The sequence below is a fragment of the Phoca vitulina genome, unplaced genomic scaffold (assembly GCF_004348235.1).
Source record: "Phoca vitulina isolate PV1807 unplaced genomic scaffold, GSC_HSeal_1.0 scaffold16, whole genome shotgun sequence".
NCBI classification, from domain to species: Eukaryota; Metazoa; Chordata; class Mammalia; order Carnivora; family Phocidae; genus Phoca; species Phoca vitulina.
The window spans coordinates 15,332,643-15,350,659 of record NW_022589719.1 but is presented as its reverse complement, the minus strand read 5'-3'; the positions used below and the strand labels follow the sequence as shown (position 1 = coordinate 15,350,659).

Below are 18,017 nucleotides of genomic sequence, written 5' to 3'. Positions count from 1 at the left end.
TGTAGATTACTATAGTTCAAGAGAAGAAAATAAAATAGAACAAAATATCCACCCTTACTTAAAATCTCTTAACATTAAAAGAATGGAGCATCTCTCATACAAAAACTAAAGACACATACAAATCTGCACTCAAAAATTATTTGCATCACATGATGATTTGTTCCTCCCAAACACCACTGGTGCTTACAAATCCTGCCTCCTGGTTGTGTAGAATTTGAATTCTGTTTGATGTAATACGAGACCTACATACTCAACCAACAAAATCTTTATCTTCATCTATATTTTGTGAAAACAAATTGAGGCAAAACTAAATTCCAGCTCACCTGGAAGGAAAAGACATCTTTTCTCCTGCTCTTGTTTCTCAGTGCATGTTTATGAATCCCAAAGCACTTTTTGACCTCCCCTAGCCAATTCCTAAGTTTTCACCACTATTATCACTGGTCCATGCGGTGTGCGTCCGTGGGTTGGCAGGAAAACTTGTAGAATCAGGTTTCACGGGAGGAAAATGCATTGCCCTTCTGAAGTCTATACTCCAAAAAAAAAAAAAAAAAAAAAGATCCATGCAGTGTGGTGAATTTCCCTGGAGTATGTGACCATATTCACAATGGGCATTGTCAAAAATAAAACTTGAGAATAAAACCAGGCCTTGGATATTGCAATCTCAACAATGAGGGCCAACATAACCATGGGCAGCATTTCTACATTCTGAAACGTCTGCAGCCAGATGTTCCTGGGGCTTATCAAAATGTGATCTGATTAAGAGATTATTGGGAAGGTTGTGTTATAAATCATGCTGTTTGTCACATGCATTCAAAATAGTTCCTACAATCCTAGAAAAGGAGAATTTAATATTGGAAAGTATTTACAGTGCCACCAATCGAGTAACAGAGTGGAAATGGGGGGGGGGTGGAGGGGGAGGGAAATCTACAAATAACCAGCACCAACATGTTTCTGGAAATGAATGATTATATGAATTTAGCTGTTTATTGGTGTGGAGGCATGCTGTAAGGATTAAATGAAAGGAAGGGAAGGGATGATGCAGAAGCCCATTAGTTTACAAAATACAAAACTCGACATTTCCAAGAAAAAAATACAATTAAAATGTGTATATATTTTTGACAACTAAATTACAAATGTCTTTGTAATTTCTATATATGTTGTATATAAAAAGCAAAGAAAAACTGCTATTTTTTTAATGGAAAATATGGGGCTCAATCCCTGCAAAAGCACCAAAGGCATATCATTTAGGATAATGTCACTGACACGTTTGACAACTAAATTACACAGCTCTTTGATACACTGTGTATGAACAGTGGCAATTATGGCCAATAAAATCAAAGAAAGAAAAAAAACTAATTAACACTAACATATCATTATGACTCACTAGCATATAAAATCCTACGCCTGCTCTAAATTGCCAGCAACTGGCAATTCCCAAATTCCTAAAGATGAAGACAATAGTTTCCAAATAACTGGAGCCACCAGAGATTCTGGGGGGCTCTTGGGAGCTTTACCATTACTTTCTTCTATCAAAGGGCCCAAAACACAATAATGACTTACAAAACCCACCCATGCCTGCTCCCAAGAATTATAAACTGCAGTGATTAGTTTGGGATTCTAAACAAATTATGATACTGCCTTATAAAAAAAAAGATGGTGGTTAATTTTTTTGGTAGAAAGAATATGGAATTTGGAGACAAAAGACCTGAGTTTGAATTCCAGATTAGACATTTATTATCACTGTAACTTTGGGCAGATTGTTTAACCCTCCATCAAGTGGGAATGGTAAGAACGTCTACCCTCACAGAGTTGTTGTGAGGAGAAATGAGGCAAAATGAATGTGAAAATATTTTAAAATGGGGGAAAAAAACACTCTACAAATGTTAACTCTTCTTCTGCACTATGAACAGGCTTCATCTAAACTTAGCAGGTGAGAAAAGTACAAAGGTATCCTGCTACAAAAAAAATCTGAAAACACTGAAAATAAACTGATCTTAATAGAAAGAGTAACATCTTGCAGAGAGAAAGACTCCATGAAATCTGGATTTAGTAAAATTGACCCAGGTTTCATATGGAGAAAATCTTACAGAAATTTTCAGTAAGACATTAAATCTGTTTTTACACAGTGAGTAAACCCAGATCTTAAAAGCCTCTGTGGCTTCAAGATTCTATAGAAAAGCACTGGAGACGCTAAATTAATTGAAATTAAAAAGTAAAAATAAAAATCATACTTGGCTACTGATAGCTAAGTAAAAATGTATTATCAGAAGACTTAATAAATAACTGTAGATAACAGTTTTATTCTTCTAACTTTATCACTGAAAAATTCATAGTCGCAGATGACCTCCTAAATTCTTAAGGTCACTCCATGGTGACATCATTGAAACACAGAAGAGGGCTGATTTTCCAAAATTTTCCTGGATGTAGGGTATTTCTGCATAAATGTACCAAGTGAGAAAATGCATTGAGAGCACTCTGTGAAGGTCATCATGCCATACAAGCGTGTAAGATGTTATTATTAGAGAAATCTGAAAAGCTTTTAAAGATTTTTGAATCTTATGGCATGAGCCCAGATCTGTGAAATTTATAAAATAAAGAATTCTACAGAAATGGTATAAAAAACATGTATATCTCAATACAAAGTATAATAAATTGAAGGGGTGGGGAATGAAAACCACAAGACAAATTCCTTTCCTGGCTTCCCGGGCTGTTCTTTGACAACCTTGGCTTTGATTTTCCATGTCACTCAGTCACACACAATGCACATCTTTCTTCATCTCTGGTCCCCTGCAGTTACTCCTGTTCTGAGTTATTGAGCTTTCAAATAACTGATTTCTCCTGTTGCTTTTCTGAACTCCCTAAATGGCTCCAGCAATCAGCTCATCAGTTATCCATTCCTGACATGGATTCAGCACCGTGGGCCTCTCCCATCTACCGCTGCTTGGGTGGCGAAACCCCACACACAGGAGTGAAGGGTGCGAGGAGAAGGCTTCAGTGCAACCCAGAGGAAAACTGATTTGCAAAACCAGCTCAAAAACAGCTGCCCTCCTTAAAATTCCATTGAATCTTGAGTTTCCAGAGAGTCCTCCAGGCCTAATGGGTCCCCTACACCTGACTGTGAGCTTAAGGTAAACCCAGAGTTTTTATACGCATTATGAGCATTCATAAACTTCTGCAGGTATTTGGAGGTATACAACCAATGGTGTTTCAAGACATCTTCTATCTCATAGCATTTGGATTGTCTGGCGTTCATTTTTCGGAAGCGCCTGAACAGTTTGTTGCCAGACTCATTTCCCTCGCTCGCCCATGCCCCAATGGAGCCATCTCTCTCAATAATTTCAGGGACGTGTGCCAGGGTTTTGTGAAAATAATTGGTGATTTTGCCCTCATATCTATACTTGAACTTGGTAGAGAGGAGCTCAGCAAAACGCTGTGAATTGAAGCTATACTGGCAGAGGGATTCTGGGCACTCTTTTGCAGGACACGATGATCGCCATACAGGCTTCATCTTCAGGTAAAGGTCCATCAGCTCCCTCAGAGCTTCGTGCCTCTCCTCAGAGGGAATTAATTCACAAACTGCTTCAACTGTCTCTTTGGTCATGAGCTTCCTGGCAAAGTTGCCATTCATCCTCATGATGGGTTTCAGGTTCATCTTCTTCCGGAGATGCTTGTCCAATGTAGCCTGCCATCTTTTCCTTTCCTCTTTGGAAGCATTGGGATTCTTATACACCTCCCCTATCTCTAGCTGGAAAATCTTGTAGAACTCAGCCGCATTGCCAATGTCACAGTGGAGTGCATCTATGGAAGGGACAGTCTCGATGAAAGGTTTCGATGAGACCCCTTTCACCCGATCCCGCAGTTCTTCCACCGACTCGTGGTATGGGTTGGAACGCCAGACCTCATAGCGCTCCAGGTTCTCAGAGTGGCTTCTGGTGATGGAGTGGAAGACAAGATTCTGAGAGGCTTCCAGGCGGGTGGCGTCACAAAGGGTACAAATGTAGACTGAGCCAGAAGCCTCAAGGCCTTCGACTTCCCGGACGAGTTTCTCATCATATCCAGTGCCCCTGAAGATGAACTTGAAAGTCCGAAGGATGCCTCCCATCTCAAGCATTAATTGGCTGCTCTTCATGGCCTCCCTCTCGGCAATGAGAGGGCTCAGGATGGCCGTCAGGGTCTCGTGGTCAGACTCATCTGCCAGCATGAGACACAGGGGCTTACAACACAGTTCGGAGTTGGGTTTGACTTCTTCAAACACCTTCACGTTTTCTGAGCCATGGGCTACAGTAATTTTCATGACCGTGAACGAAAACCGAACTGCCTTTTCTGGAACTGCTGGCCCACTCCCGTGCTTCTCGCTCACATCTCCCATTCCGTCACAAGACTCCTTCACCACGACAGTGAAGGGGCCATTCAGGTAGTCATCAAGGTCTCGGGCTCTCATGCCTTCCAGGATGTCTTCTTCCATGTCCATCAGAGCAGATACCAAAGCCGAATCATAGCGGAAGCGCTTCGCAATGGTGTCCACGGGGTAGTCATCCACCGAGGAGGACAAGCCGGACAGGCCGTCGATAATGCCCACGTCAGTGCTGGAGGACACGTTCTTCAGAGGGGGCTGCCACTCAAAGGGGTGGTAGCCTGGCAGGAGGACCTTCTCAGCATTCCGAAGGGCATGCAAAGGCTGAAAAATCTGCCTCCCAGTGATGGCTTTCACAGTCCTGTACATCTTGTGGTACTGACTGCAGCTGAGGAAGGTGTTGACACGGATGGCCAAGCACACAGCTGGCTGCAGGCCAGAGCCCCGTCCCTGCATGATGGCCTCCAGCTCGTCCGCTTGTCTGTGCTCATTCCTTGCCCTCAGCGCCAGCAGGAACAAGGTCAGACACACGGATTTCACATCTCCACCTTCTTCTCTGTCGGCGAAAGCCTTGACTTGCAGCTTGAGCTCCCTCAGGCGGTGCTTCTGAGCCCTTCGGGTCAAGGACAGGAGATGCTGACGGGGCCGACCCCCTTTGTTAATATGCACAAAAGTCTCTTTGGATTCCTTGTGGCTTGAGACGTGGTGATTATATTTTTCCAGGCTGACCTCCTCGTTGCACTCTTTGGCTGGACATTTCACCATCAGGGAATTCAAGATGCTCAGAAAGGACTTCACTGGACTCTCCAGGTCGGCAGGGAAGCAGGGATATTGGCAACAGGGACAGTTGCTGCCCATGACTTTGAGGCATCTGAGAATGCAGATCCTGCAAAATACATGCTTACAGGTGGTCTCCACAGGGTCAGCCAGAATGTGTTTGCAAATCTGGCAGGAGATGGATTTCACAAAGTGTGCCGGGAAGTCCACTGCAAGAAGCTTGGTACTGAGATGTATATTACTGCAGTTGGAAATCTTCTGCATCACTTCCTTGCTGCTAATCTTTGCCTGAGCTCTTCTCTTGTGCCGACGGGCTCTTCTCGCTCGGTCAACCACGGTTTTGAGTTTTTTGCTGAGCTGCCCGTTTGGCTGATGACTCTTCCTCTTGAGTCCCTGGCGGGCAGTGTGGCAGATGTCACAGGATGGTGTGTGGGGGTGCCACTCCATGGTTGCATTCCTTGGGAAGTAAACCTCACGTGGGGCACTGCTAAACTTCCTGTACAGGATGCGCCAGCAGTTATGGCAGAACTCGGTGGGGTGGATCGAGTCAACATCTGCTTTCACATCGATCCGGAAGACCTTGGCAATGAGGTCTGGCCAGGAGGTGGCTCTCTTTTCCTTCTTTCGTAAAAGGACTTGGGTTTTACCATCCACAGGCCCGTGGACTGGATATCTCCTATTGTGGCCATCAGTTTTAAAAGAATTCCCACAGATACGGCAGAGATGTCGAAGGTTGGCTTGGTGGATTGCTGTGTCTCTTGCTTTCCCATCATCATGGGATTTCTTCAGAAACTTAGGGTGAGCGTTTAATGCTGGTTGACTCAGAGCTGGCTTCTGACCATCAGCCTTGTCCGGGATGGCTGGAGATTGCTCCAGAGAGGGTTTCCCCTCAGAGGAAACTTTCTTTTCTACTTGAGCTTCTTCGGGTGCCTTTTCAAAAGATCGTACCCTGAACAGTTTAAATTTCCATTCCGAAAATTTAATATGTGGGTGCTGAATTTCCTCTGGGGCAGAAATGAGGCCCAGGGTGGGTGGCAAAGAGACAGCCATGCTGAATGAGATGCCTGAGAACAATGAAAACAAGTCAGATTAAGAAAAACGTTCAATATCCCACGGATGCATCTTGGAAGGAATACATATTAATACATTCAATTATTCATTCATTCATTGATCCAAAAAGTTACTTATTAAACCTCCTATTTTAATACACTCTGTTAGGTGCTGAGCACACAGCAGAGAACAGTCATTCCCCGCTTCAACCGTGTACATGGTCATCTATACCAACATGCACCACTACGGTTCATAAAAGTATATATGTATGATCTTATTTTCTTTCCACCAAAACCTTAAGGTCTTTGAGGACAAAATTTTGGAGTGATTCATCTCTATCTCTCCGACATTCCTAGTACACATTAGGGCTGAATAGTTATTTGCTGAATAAATACAAGGAAAAACAGGCTAGTAAAACTACAGAAAAGTCATATTTTCTGCATTGTATTAGCCTCATTGCACTAGCTGGACAATATATTTCCAGCTTTTTAAAGCCGTCTCCTGGGAGGTTGGTTGTTTATTTCTTCCAAGCAGGTCATAAAGGGATGATAAAGCTACAAACCCAAAGAAACCAATTACTCACTACTTGAAAGGATGAAGTAAATTTTGAGGCTTTATGAATGCTAACTAATAATAAGTATCATGGATAGTAATTATGCTTACAATTTTAATTAGTGAACACTGCTGTAAATTATAAAGCTGTGTCTACATTAGAAACAAAACACCATAGAAACCTGCAACAAACCATAGTGTGAACATACAAAGAGTCCAAAGGACTTTTAAGATGAAAAATTCAAGTCGTTTCAGGTAAAAATCACACAGGCCATCCTGGAAGTCATTACTGGACAATGGTCATTAGCTTTATAGTTTGTAATAAGAAGAGGCAGGAGTAATATTTTTCTTTTGATAAAAAAATATTAGCAATTGCATATGCCAGGAAACCCTACCAATCTGAGTAGTGCTGCAGAGAAAAATCTGCAAATGCCATTTGAGTCCTCTCTAGATACAATTAGCCCAATATTTTCAAAATTCCTGAGTACACATCACTGGGAAAACAGCAGCTGTGTTTCAACTCATCATCTATCTCTCCCAAATTTGCCAGGGTTAACACTCTTGACCCACAAACTATGTCAAGCAAAACTTTTTCCCCCTCAATTAATTAACTAACCAGATTGGGGCGCCTGGAATGACACAGTCGGTTGGGCGTCCGACTCCTGATTTCGGCTCAGGTCATGATCTCAGGGTCGTGGGACTGAGCCCCATATCAGGCTTCGTGCTCAGTGGGGCATCTGCTTGAGATTCTCTCTCTCCCTCTGCACCTCCCTCCCCCCACAACCCAGCTCATGTTCTCTCTTTCTCTCTCTAAATACACAAATAAATAAAATATTTTTAAAAAATGAACGAACCAGCTTGATGATATTTTTATATAGTCGTGTGGTCATGGAGACTAATCCTCAGATGAATAGCCAAGGTGGGGTGGGGCCTGGGGGGAAGGAGGTGCAACGGCCAATCCTGATGGCTGCTACCAAAGTTCTTCTTTTCTTTTTTTTTTTTTTTAAGATTTTATTTATTTATTTGACACAGAGAGAGAGCACGAGCAGGAACACAAGCAGGGGGAGTGGGAGAGGGAGAATCGGGCTTCCCGCTGAGCAGGGAGCCCGATGCGGGGCTCGATTCCAGGACCCTGGGACCATGACCTGAGCCAAAGGCAGACGCTTAATGACTGAGCCACCCAGGCGTCCCCCAAAGTTCTTTTTAAGTCATCCCTTTAAACTACTGAAGGTTGTTCCATCTTGCATGCTCTAGGCTTCAGAGGCTGATGTTCTTCATGAAAACTAAAAGCCAGTTTCCAAGACATGGTTAAAAAGGAAATCCTGTTAAATTGTTCTATGTGCAGGACAGTGTGAGATCTAAACAATTTCAACCATCTCAAAGGTCTCATTAACCTCAAAAGTATTTCAACTGCAGCCCAGCAAACACCTCAACATTGCTTAGGGTTTAGTTACGTTCCTAAATTCTATCCTGCGGCAGGTGTGAAGGCCTCCCAGGTCTCCCCTGCCCCATTGGCTGGAACTCCTTCCCAAATGCCTTTTCATTCCATTAGACTTTTCCGACCCAGTCTTTTCCTAGCATGCTTGCTCTCTGATTTCCAAGATATTTTGCGTTTTTATTTTTAAAAACTGCATCACCATCTCCAGAGCTAAATAATGAACTTTCACAATGAGTAAGTCAACCACAGGCATGTTGGAGGGATCTCTAGAACTACCTCCCCTCCCTACCCACTCCCCTCCTGACTCCCACTGGCCTGAAATGTTATGTCAAAATCTGCCAAAACACATTTGTTTAAATACTCCCAGAGAAAGCAGAACATCACCAACCAGTTATTAGCCATTGGCATCCAAATCAAATGTATTTGTTGTTTTGTTTTCAATTCAACTGCTAAAACTTTATCCAAACTAGAAGCAAGAAGGGGTTAGAAGGGCTGTGTTATTATTCTTGCTTTGAGGGGAATACACACCAAGATGCTAATCATGGTTATCTGTGGACGCTACAGATGTTTTATTTTCTTTTAAAAAAAATATTTTATTTTTTAAGTAATCTCTACACCCAAAATGGGGCTCGAACTCACAACCCCGAGATTAAGAGTCACATGCTCTACCAACTGAGCCAGCCAGGTACCCCAGCTATGGATGTTTTATATTTTTCATCCTTACCTATGATTTCTACTTTTTCTGAAATAAACATGTATTACTTTTAGAAGGTAGAACTTTTATTTATTTATTTTTTTAAGATTTTATTTATTTGACAGAGAGAGACACAGTGAGAGAGGGAACACAAGCAGGGGGAGTGGGAGAGGGAGAAGCAGGCTTCCTGCAGAGCAGAGAGCCTGATGCAGGGCTCGATCCCAGGACCCTTTTATCATGACCTGAGCTGAAGGCAGACGCCTAACGACTGAGCCACCCAGGCGCCCCGAAAGGTAGAACTTTTAATAACTAGATCTAATGAGGTATGTTTTATCTATCTGGTTAACAAAGATTAAAAATATTATTACTCAGCATTAATGAAGGTATGGGGAAATGCAAGTATCTTCATACATTCTTGGGAGGAGTATAAATTGGTATAATATCTCTAGCGAACAATTTAGCAATGTTCTTTAAAAGTTTAACTATATCTTATTTTTGGTGCAATCAACTTGCTTTTAGGAAGTTATTCTATAGAAACATTCCTACAGGTTATTTCTTGTGTGGGAATAAACATTCCACAGGTTATTCCCACAGTGAATATTTCATGGAGAGAGACCAAGACACAGAAAGAGATTTGTTTTAAAAAAATTCTTTGTTCCTTTAAAAAAACAGGAAATAGCATAAATAATCACTAAGAGGGCATTATTAAAAAACTATGGGTCCAGATATACAATGGAAAACAACAGAGACATTTAACATTTCCATAAGCATTAATGCATATGTGCAATTTCTATATGCATCAATGATGCTGAAAGATACCCACATGACAAAGCAGAAGACAGGACAACAATAGCTATTAGGATTCCATTCATGTACATTTGCCCACACCTACAAGTACACACATTCTGGGAGCATACGCACTAAAATCTTAACAATGTTTACTCTCCAAAAATAGAATAGACACTGGTAAGAAGGTCTCTTTAATTTTCTATTTATTCATTCTTACATCATTTTAATTTTTCACCACAAACACGTATTATTTTTTTTAATTTTGTGATCAATTTACTTTAGGGAAAAAATGTTTTAAAGACTAGATTTATATGTACCCATTGTTACTTCTCTTTATTACTTCCTAAATCCGCCCTCCCCCCACCTTCCCAAAAGTTTTAAGACCTGGCTAAGCCTCAAATCTGATCAGCAACCTCATTTTTCTTTTTTGGTAAACGTGTAGAAAGGGAACTAAAATATGGACCTCTACAGAGCACGAAGTTGGGATTAAGTAAGAGTTATCATGTGGTCATTGTTCGACACTCGGGAATCTTACAAATGCCCGATCTTTCTGCTAACAAAAGGTCTCAGCAGCAGACCAGCCTCACTCGCCGGCTCAGCCCTGTCCCCAGGAGGCACGGCCACCTCAGTGTGGCCATCACCTGCCATCACAGCTGTGGGGTCTTCATCAACACAGGGCACAGATGCATCTGGACGAACCAGGCTGGGATGGCTTGGCCCAGGTGGCATCTACTAGTTACTTCAGGAGGCTGAATCACAGCAGCGGCACCACCTCCCACCCGACACACCCTACACACCCTACACACACCGACGTCCTAGCCCTTGGCCCACAATCTCCCCTCTCCACATCTTCAACTTGATCTGTATACAATGTCCAAGTGAGCACTGCGTGCCCAAGTGTGACCCCTCGTTGTCGCACCTATCCCACCCATGCATCCATCCATTCACTCCATAAATGTTATTCTCTACTTTCTGCCAAACACTGTCATCAAAAAGTTGACAGCATCAGCAGCCTTTCTATAAGTCTTAGGCATCCACAAAATGACCCAAAGATTCTTTCCCTTCCTCCAGGCAACTTCTTGCTTAAACTACTTCAGAAAGAGAAGGGCACTGTCCCAACCCCTGGTCTGGAATCCCAGTTCAAGAACATAATCTCTGTGTAGGGTCTCTACAGTGGCAATTCTCAAAAATCATTATATATTAGAATCACTGGGAAGCTTGTGTTTAAAAAAAAAAACAAAAAACTGCAGATCATCAGGTTCCAGAGAGTCTCACTCAGTTTATCTAGGATGGAGTCCAGAAATTGCATTTGTTAAGCATTTCAGGGATCCTGCTATGGGTAGCCCACGGTCACACTTTGAGAAAAGCTGGTGTCCTACCTACTCGAATTGAATTCAGGAAATTGCTGGCAATACCCGGGAATACCTGGGAAACTACATTTCCTCCCACCATGGAATTCGTTTGCTGATTTATTTATCATGCCTAGACAAGCACACCATTTCTTTCCAAGAGTCACCTTTCCTTCTGATCATTTATTTACTCATCCATTCGAGAAGCACTCCTTAAAGGTTTCCTCTGCCCACAGTATTCATTTACAGCAATTTGGATGTCTGTATCTTCTCTGTGAATCTACATTGTCTTCGAAACTTAGCTTCTTACTCCTTTCCAATTTTTATACATTAGAAAAAGAAAAATCAAATCGTTGTTAGCTTCCCTTGATCCTTCCCCTCGTCCTCTGCAAGGAAAAAAAAGCCCAAGTCCTTCTGATGAGAAACATAAAAATGTAATAAATATTGTGGCTCAGGGCATGAAAGCTACGAGTGTTACCTTGCTCAGCAGGCTGCCTGGCCAAAGTGTTGGGATGTCTGTAATTCGGTTGATATTACTTGATACCGAAGAGAAGGCAAAGTGTGTTCTCCTCCCCCTCTTTGCTCTCTGGTCCCCCAGAGCAGACTGCGGCATTATTTATCAGCTTCCACTGTCCTTCCCAGCCTCCCCCACCACAGATGGCTAACCACACAAGCCAGCAGCCAATCACAGGCCAGGAGCCCCCAGCTCCAGCTGGCACCTGGCTCTTCAGGGAGCTTAGCCGGGGACCCGGGTGTCCCGGGTGTCCCGGGTGTGTGCTGGAGAATGGCCAGAGCTGCCAGCTCACTCCCCAAGACTGTTTGGGTTGGACATGAACTTGTCAACAGAAGCTCTGGCTTCTGCCAAAAGATTCGATAGCTCTGTGCCTCAGTTTCCTCATCTGTAAGAAATACTAATAGCATATACCTCAGAGTCAGTGAGATTATACGGTGAGAGTTATCCCAGGAAAATAACGGGGACAGTGTCTGCCCTTAGGAGAAACTCATCAAATACTGACTCTGCGATAATTTTTATTATTATTTTGAAATAAGATCCAAACCCGTCCCAGAATCCTCCTACCGGGTCAATTCTCAGTCAGGGAAGGTTGCGCTCCTTGCAACAACACTGGGTTTCAAACATGACTAGTGTTTTGAAGTCAACAGATTTGACTTGGATTTGAATCTTGCCTCAGGTCTTCAATACGTTACTTAAACTTTGGGAGCCAGAATCTCCTCATCTATAAATTGATCATTTTAGCCCCGAGCAATAGGCCAGGCCTCTAAGTGCCTTACATATTATTTAATCATCCCAACAATCTATACATTTGACATTATTATCTCTAAAGAGAAGCAATACAAGTTCAGAGCAATGGAGAACTTATCCGTGGTCACACAGCCACTAACTGGTAAATGTGGGGGCCCTTAACCACGCCACTCCACTGTAAAAGAATATTGAAAGCCAACTTGTAGTCGTAGTGGGAGACGACGCAAGAATGTCCTTCTGTATACTTAGTACCATCTCTGTTTCAAACCCCATTCATAGTTCTTAGGTCAGCTTTATCCCCAAAGTTCCTCTCTGTCCAGCATTATAATATGTGAGGGATCCTCTTGTTCTCATTTGATTCTTAGCAAAAACTGTCAAAGAGGCAGGTGCAAGGATTTCTCTGCGCTGTGCTGCCCTCATAAACATTCCTCTTATATTTCCGCTATTTTGCACTTGGGCCTATTTAACAGCACAACAGTCCTAAGGACACAGCTCCTGCTCACTAAGCTAACAACAGAACAGAAGCCATTGCAATCACATTGGGAGAGATGGCCTGTGGCTTCTAGGCGCTTCGGTGTGTTTGTGTCCAAGGGGTTAGACCCCTCACCTGAGGTTCATATGACACTGTAAGACCAGGCAGGTGGGAGCTGAGAATTTTCTAAAGACGGTGTCCATGTTCGGATCAGCAGGAAGTAGGGCCTCCAGGATGGGTGGGCTTTATGGCCCTCTTCATTCAGTGGGGTCAGGTAAAGAGGAGACACAACACAGCGGACATGGAAGAAGATGCCCTTCCCATCCATCCTCCCATACTCCAAAACCCTGCATCTTTACTGGACTCACAGAAAGAGAAAGGGCCAGATGTTCTTGCTTCATGTTGAAGGAAACAGGAAATATCTCCCGGAATTAGAAAAAGCAGTGAGTCCCAGCCCTCAAGGATCAGGCAGCCTTCAGTTCTAAACACTCACCTAGAAGTTAAGTGAAACTAAGGTGGCCAACCATCCCACTTTTCTGGAACTTTCCTGAAGTCCAAGCAAACAGTGTCAGTGGGTCACCCTTCAAGCCCAAACCAGAGTTGGAAAATTTCTCTAAGCTCAAAAATTCATAAATGGAATCCTTTTCAATTTTTCTTAGGGAAGTTAGATGTTCACAGAGACTCATCAAAGAATATACACCAGGCCAGAGGGGACAGGGGCAGAGGGTCAGTTAGCGAGAGAGCTTGGTCTTTTTTTTTTTTTTTTTTTTACCATATTTATCATAGATTTTTGTATTGTCTAATTTTTTATCAGTCATGTGTTACCTTTAAAATAGAAAAAAAAAAAACCCATGAGATTTACAAATAAGTAGAAGTACTATTAATGAATTTTAAATGAGGCAAAATAAAATATTGGGTGCGTATGAAGATATACTCTTCTAATTTTTTTTATAAAAGTCTGGATTTGTATATATCAGATTCTTCAAGGGCAGGATTTCCAATATTTCCTTGTTCTTCCCCATGACAGCCGGGGCCTTTTTCCTGTCCATGTTGAAAACGTGTGACTGTCACCTGCCCTCTGCAGAGAATTAAGACCTCCCGTGGATCATCTGGAAAAAGAAGCTGAGCCATGAATTCTGTCCCTTTTCCTGGCCACTAAAATTCTACCCAACATTCTTGCTCCAGATCTTTCCCACGTGACAAACCCCACCTGGAGCAAACTTGCACTTCCATCATAAAACAGCGAAGTCAGAGCTGCCTAGGATGCCACGTTGTTCCAAGCAAATTAAAAATAAAGCACTGCTGACAGATCCTGGCCAAATTTAGCAGGAGGAAAAGTATGAAAAGGCCAAACCAGCGTTTGGACGATTCGATGCCAGTTTCCAGCCTTGAGGGCAGCACTCCCAGCTGAGTGATTAGCTGCGGTTAATCCTGGAAGTGTCCACAGGCCCTGCACTGACCTGGCTCCCTCTGGGCATTCACACCTGGCAGGCTGTCCCTCCTTTCCCCAGCCTCTGCTTCGGAGCCCCCAACTCTCCTTAGCAAGTTGCCTACACTTATTCCCCTTGGCTCTCTGCAGGCCCTTTTAAGAGAACTTTTCAAATTCAATTTCTTCCCAGAGAGCCATGAGCTCCAGGTGCTGATATCAATCAAAATCTACTCCTGCAGCCGTGGTCTGAGTGTGTGAACGTGGCATTTTGTGCTCTTATCATAATCCAGCAGATGCTATTTACTGACATCGTGATTACATATATAAGCTTGTATCTATGTATCTCCAGCTTGCAAAACCCCTGCCTCCTAACATCACCAACCTGAATGCCAGAGCTAAAAGGGAACTTGGAGGTTATCTGACCCGATGAACACATCTTCCAGGTGAGAAACAGTCCCCGAAGGGCAGTATCCTGCTCAATGTCACAGGAGGGAATTAGTAGCAGAAACAGCATTACAAACCAAGTCTCTAGGATCCCAGGACAAGATTCATTCCACTACGCTGGAAAGGGAGCATCCCTCCCTCTCCCGCCCCCATGCCATCTGGCTTCCCTCAGCCTGGAAAGGAACTTGAGTTGGCAAAGAAGCAGAACCTTAATAGGTCACTGCTAGATGAGAGCCTTCAGTGATCATGCAAACTTGCCCCAGCACTGGGAGAAGAGAGCCAGCATCTCTACGTGCTCATTCCTCCCCCACTTCCCCAGTCTTGAAATTGCTTTCTAATTAACTCAATGTGGATTATCCCTGTTAGTAAATTTTCTAATGTGTTATTAATTGCTCTAAACGTCAGCTGCAGCTCATTCTCCACAAATTCAGGAGTGCCGCAGCGGGCTTTCTGATGTTAGCGAGGCTGTTTCTATACAATTACTGCCATCATGTGGGCAAAAAAGTCTCTCAGGAAAAGCCATTCATGAGACTAAAAAGTCTCATGAAGTTGGATCCCAACTGGTTTCAGGAGTCATTAAGTTTGGTTCTCTTCTCTCCTCTCCTTATCCCAACTTCTATCCTCCCCTTATCCCAGCTTCTATCCTCCCTAACCTTCCCCTCCACCATCACCTACCTCTGTAGGAATCCCCCATAATTCCTATAGACGAAGAAACAATGCCAAAAGCTGGGGCAATCCAAGCAACTTGCTCAAGACCCCACACCTAGTTAACTGCAGTCTTCCACTGAAGTCAAGGGTCCAACATGAAACTCGCCACTGCTAACTGGCCCCAGAAAGTATGTAACAAATACCTTCTCCTCACTCCTCAAACTCCTCAAACAAGTGAAGACATGAAGACTGTGTCTTCATGAGGGAGTCTGAGGAATTGAGAAGTGTTGTCCAGTGTTTAGGACTCTACTACACATCCTTTCTAATTTGCAGGCACCCATCCCATCTTCAAGCCCCAAATACAGGAAGTTGTGTCTTTCTTCCTTGTCCTATTTAGCTGTAAGGGTCTAAGAATGAGTTCAAACATCAGTGTAGGATGAATTTGATCGAAATTTCTTAAAGCTAGAATTCAAGTTTGAGGAATGAGCTTTCTCAGCCTAGGGTAAACATAATAGCCTGAAATGAGTACTTGCAGGACAGCAAAAGACAATTTTACAAAAAGCCACACTAGGCAACAAAAAGCTCTACAATTTGGGGGTTCCCAAAATTTCACAATAATTTTGGGAGGGTGAGAAAATGATACTTTTAAACAAAGGGACTTTAACTGCAATTTGATTTAATTTAACTGTGTTTCTGTCAATAGTTACTATGTGGCTTGATTTTCTATATAATGAGAACAATTGCTATATTTTTAATAAATGTTAATGAAAAACTATGCTCTTTTCAACTTATGAATAGTGGTTCTAGAGAGAGATGGAAAGGTAGAATCAACTCCTAATTATTTTCATGCAAAAATCTGCCATTGAATTTTCTGTAATATGTTTCTAAAAAAATAGTTTATAATTTACTATGTGATTTAAATGTTTATCTTTTATATATTTTTCCTGGGACATTCCTCCCACTCAAACAAAGAGCACAATTTCCAAATGCAAGTAAAACCTCACTTTGCCATTATTATTACAGAAAAGAGAAATGTTTGTATCTTTATTTCCACATCTAGGGATGGCTATTAGTAGTAATAATTTACTTCATTATATAAGTTTCTATAAAGACCGGGGCGCCTGGGTGGCTCAGTCATTAAGCGTCTGCCTTTGGCTCAGGTCATGAACCCAGGGTCCTGGGATCGAGCCCTGCATTAGGCTCCCCGCTCAGTGGGAAGCTGGCTTCTCCCTCTCCCACTGCCCCTGCTTGTGTTCCCTCCCTCGCTGTGTCTCTCTCTGTCAAATAAATAAATAAAATCTTTTAAAAAATTCTATAAAGACCAATCTGGATTCTACTCTTTCCTGTCTTCATGTCAATCTTAAAAAATATCTTTGTTTTGTGATAAGAAGGGGGGAACTAGCTGAGTTGAGCTTTAGTTGAGATTTGCCGTCCTTTGTACTTCTAGCAAAAAAGAATATACCATCATTCTCCTCCAACATCCCTCAACATTTCCAATCTCTTCAGTACCCCTCACCCCTCCAAAAAATCACCAACCATAACAAAAACCCATGATTATCTTTCACTAGCATGCATTACATATATTAGACCAAAAAAAAAAAAATGTTCTCAGCAACATGACATCATGAAGTGTTCTGAGACCTCCTAGGTCTTTTTGTGGCTTCTCTTTTTCTCATCACCCACAAACCATTATGTAGAAACTATGTGTAAGATACCAGGAATCAACTCCAGGTTCAATGGCCTTTTGGCAGCCTGGACTCATGACTCCCTTTCTCCAACAAAGTTACTTCTCCTTGGTAACAAACAGTAACATAGTATAGTGTTAAAATAATTTGTGGTTTATGCCCGTTGACCTGAAGGTGAGTGTTACAGGGTGAACTGTGTCTCCCAAAATTCACATGATGAAATCATAACCCCCATGTAACTGTATTTAGAGAGAGAGCCTTTAAAGAGGTGATGAAGATAAAATGAAGTCTTTGGGGTGGGCCCTAATCCAATCTGACTGACGTCCTTTCAAGAAGAAATGAGGTCACATCTAGAGATGCACAAGCACAGAAGACCACATGAGGACACAAAGAGAAGGGGCCAACAACAAGCCAAAGAAACCAAACCTGAGACATCTTGACCTCTGACCTCTAGCTTCCAGACCTGTGAGAAAATAAATTTCTGTTGTTTAAACCACCCACTCTGTGGTATTTGGTTATGGCAGCCCAAGCAGACTATTACTGTATGGATCAAATCTCTCCTCCTGGACACTTCCCTTATCCACCTACCAAGGAGGAGGAAGCTCTTTAGGTGGTCAAATCTGAGGATGCTCATTAGGCCTCAGTCTTCATGAGCACATATGGCTATCATGGCCACTATTATCTGCATGGTGTTGGGCTGTGGTCCTGGGTACTGCAGGCTTTGGGCTGAAACAAACCTGAGTTTAAATTCTAGCCCCAACTCTTGCAAGCTGTGGGATCTTGGGCACATTTCTTAACCTCTCTGACTCTATTTCCTTATTTGAAAATGGGAGTCATAGTAGTTCCTGGTGGGGCACCTGGGTGGCTCAGTTGGTTAAGCATCTGCCTTCGGCTCAGGTCATGATCTCAGGGTCCTGGGATCAAGTCCCACAGTGGTCTCTCTGCTCAGTGGGGAATCTGCTTTTCCCTCTCACTCTCCCTCTGTTCTCTCTCTCCCTCAAATAAATAAATAAATATTATTTTTAAAAAATAGTATTACCTGGTAATGTTCTTAGGAGAATTAAATGAGCTAATA

The 18,017-nt window shown here is 42.7% G+C and overlaps 1 protein-coding gene across 2 annotated transcripts in view; it reads right to left on the bottom strand.

Annotated features, from left to right (window-relative positions):
• Positions 1-2,694: 2,694 nt before the first annotated feature.
• Positions 2,695-18,017, bottom strand: part of RAG1 (recombination activating 1) — a 32,139-nt gene continuing 16,816 nt past the window's right edge. For both annotated transcript variants that reach the window (XM_032414458.1, XM_032414459.1), the window contains one exon: positions 2,695-6,195. In XM_032414458.1, coding sequence (XP_032270349.1) covers positions 3,050-6,181 — 3,132 coding nt within the window. In that variant the 5' untranslated portion in view covers positions 6,182-6,195 and the 3' untranslated portion in view covers positions 2,695-3,049. The remainder of the gene's footprint in view (positions 6,196-18,017) is intronic.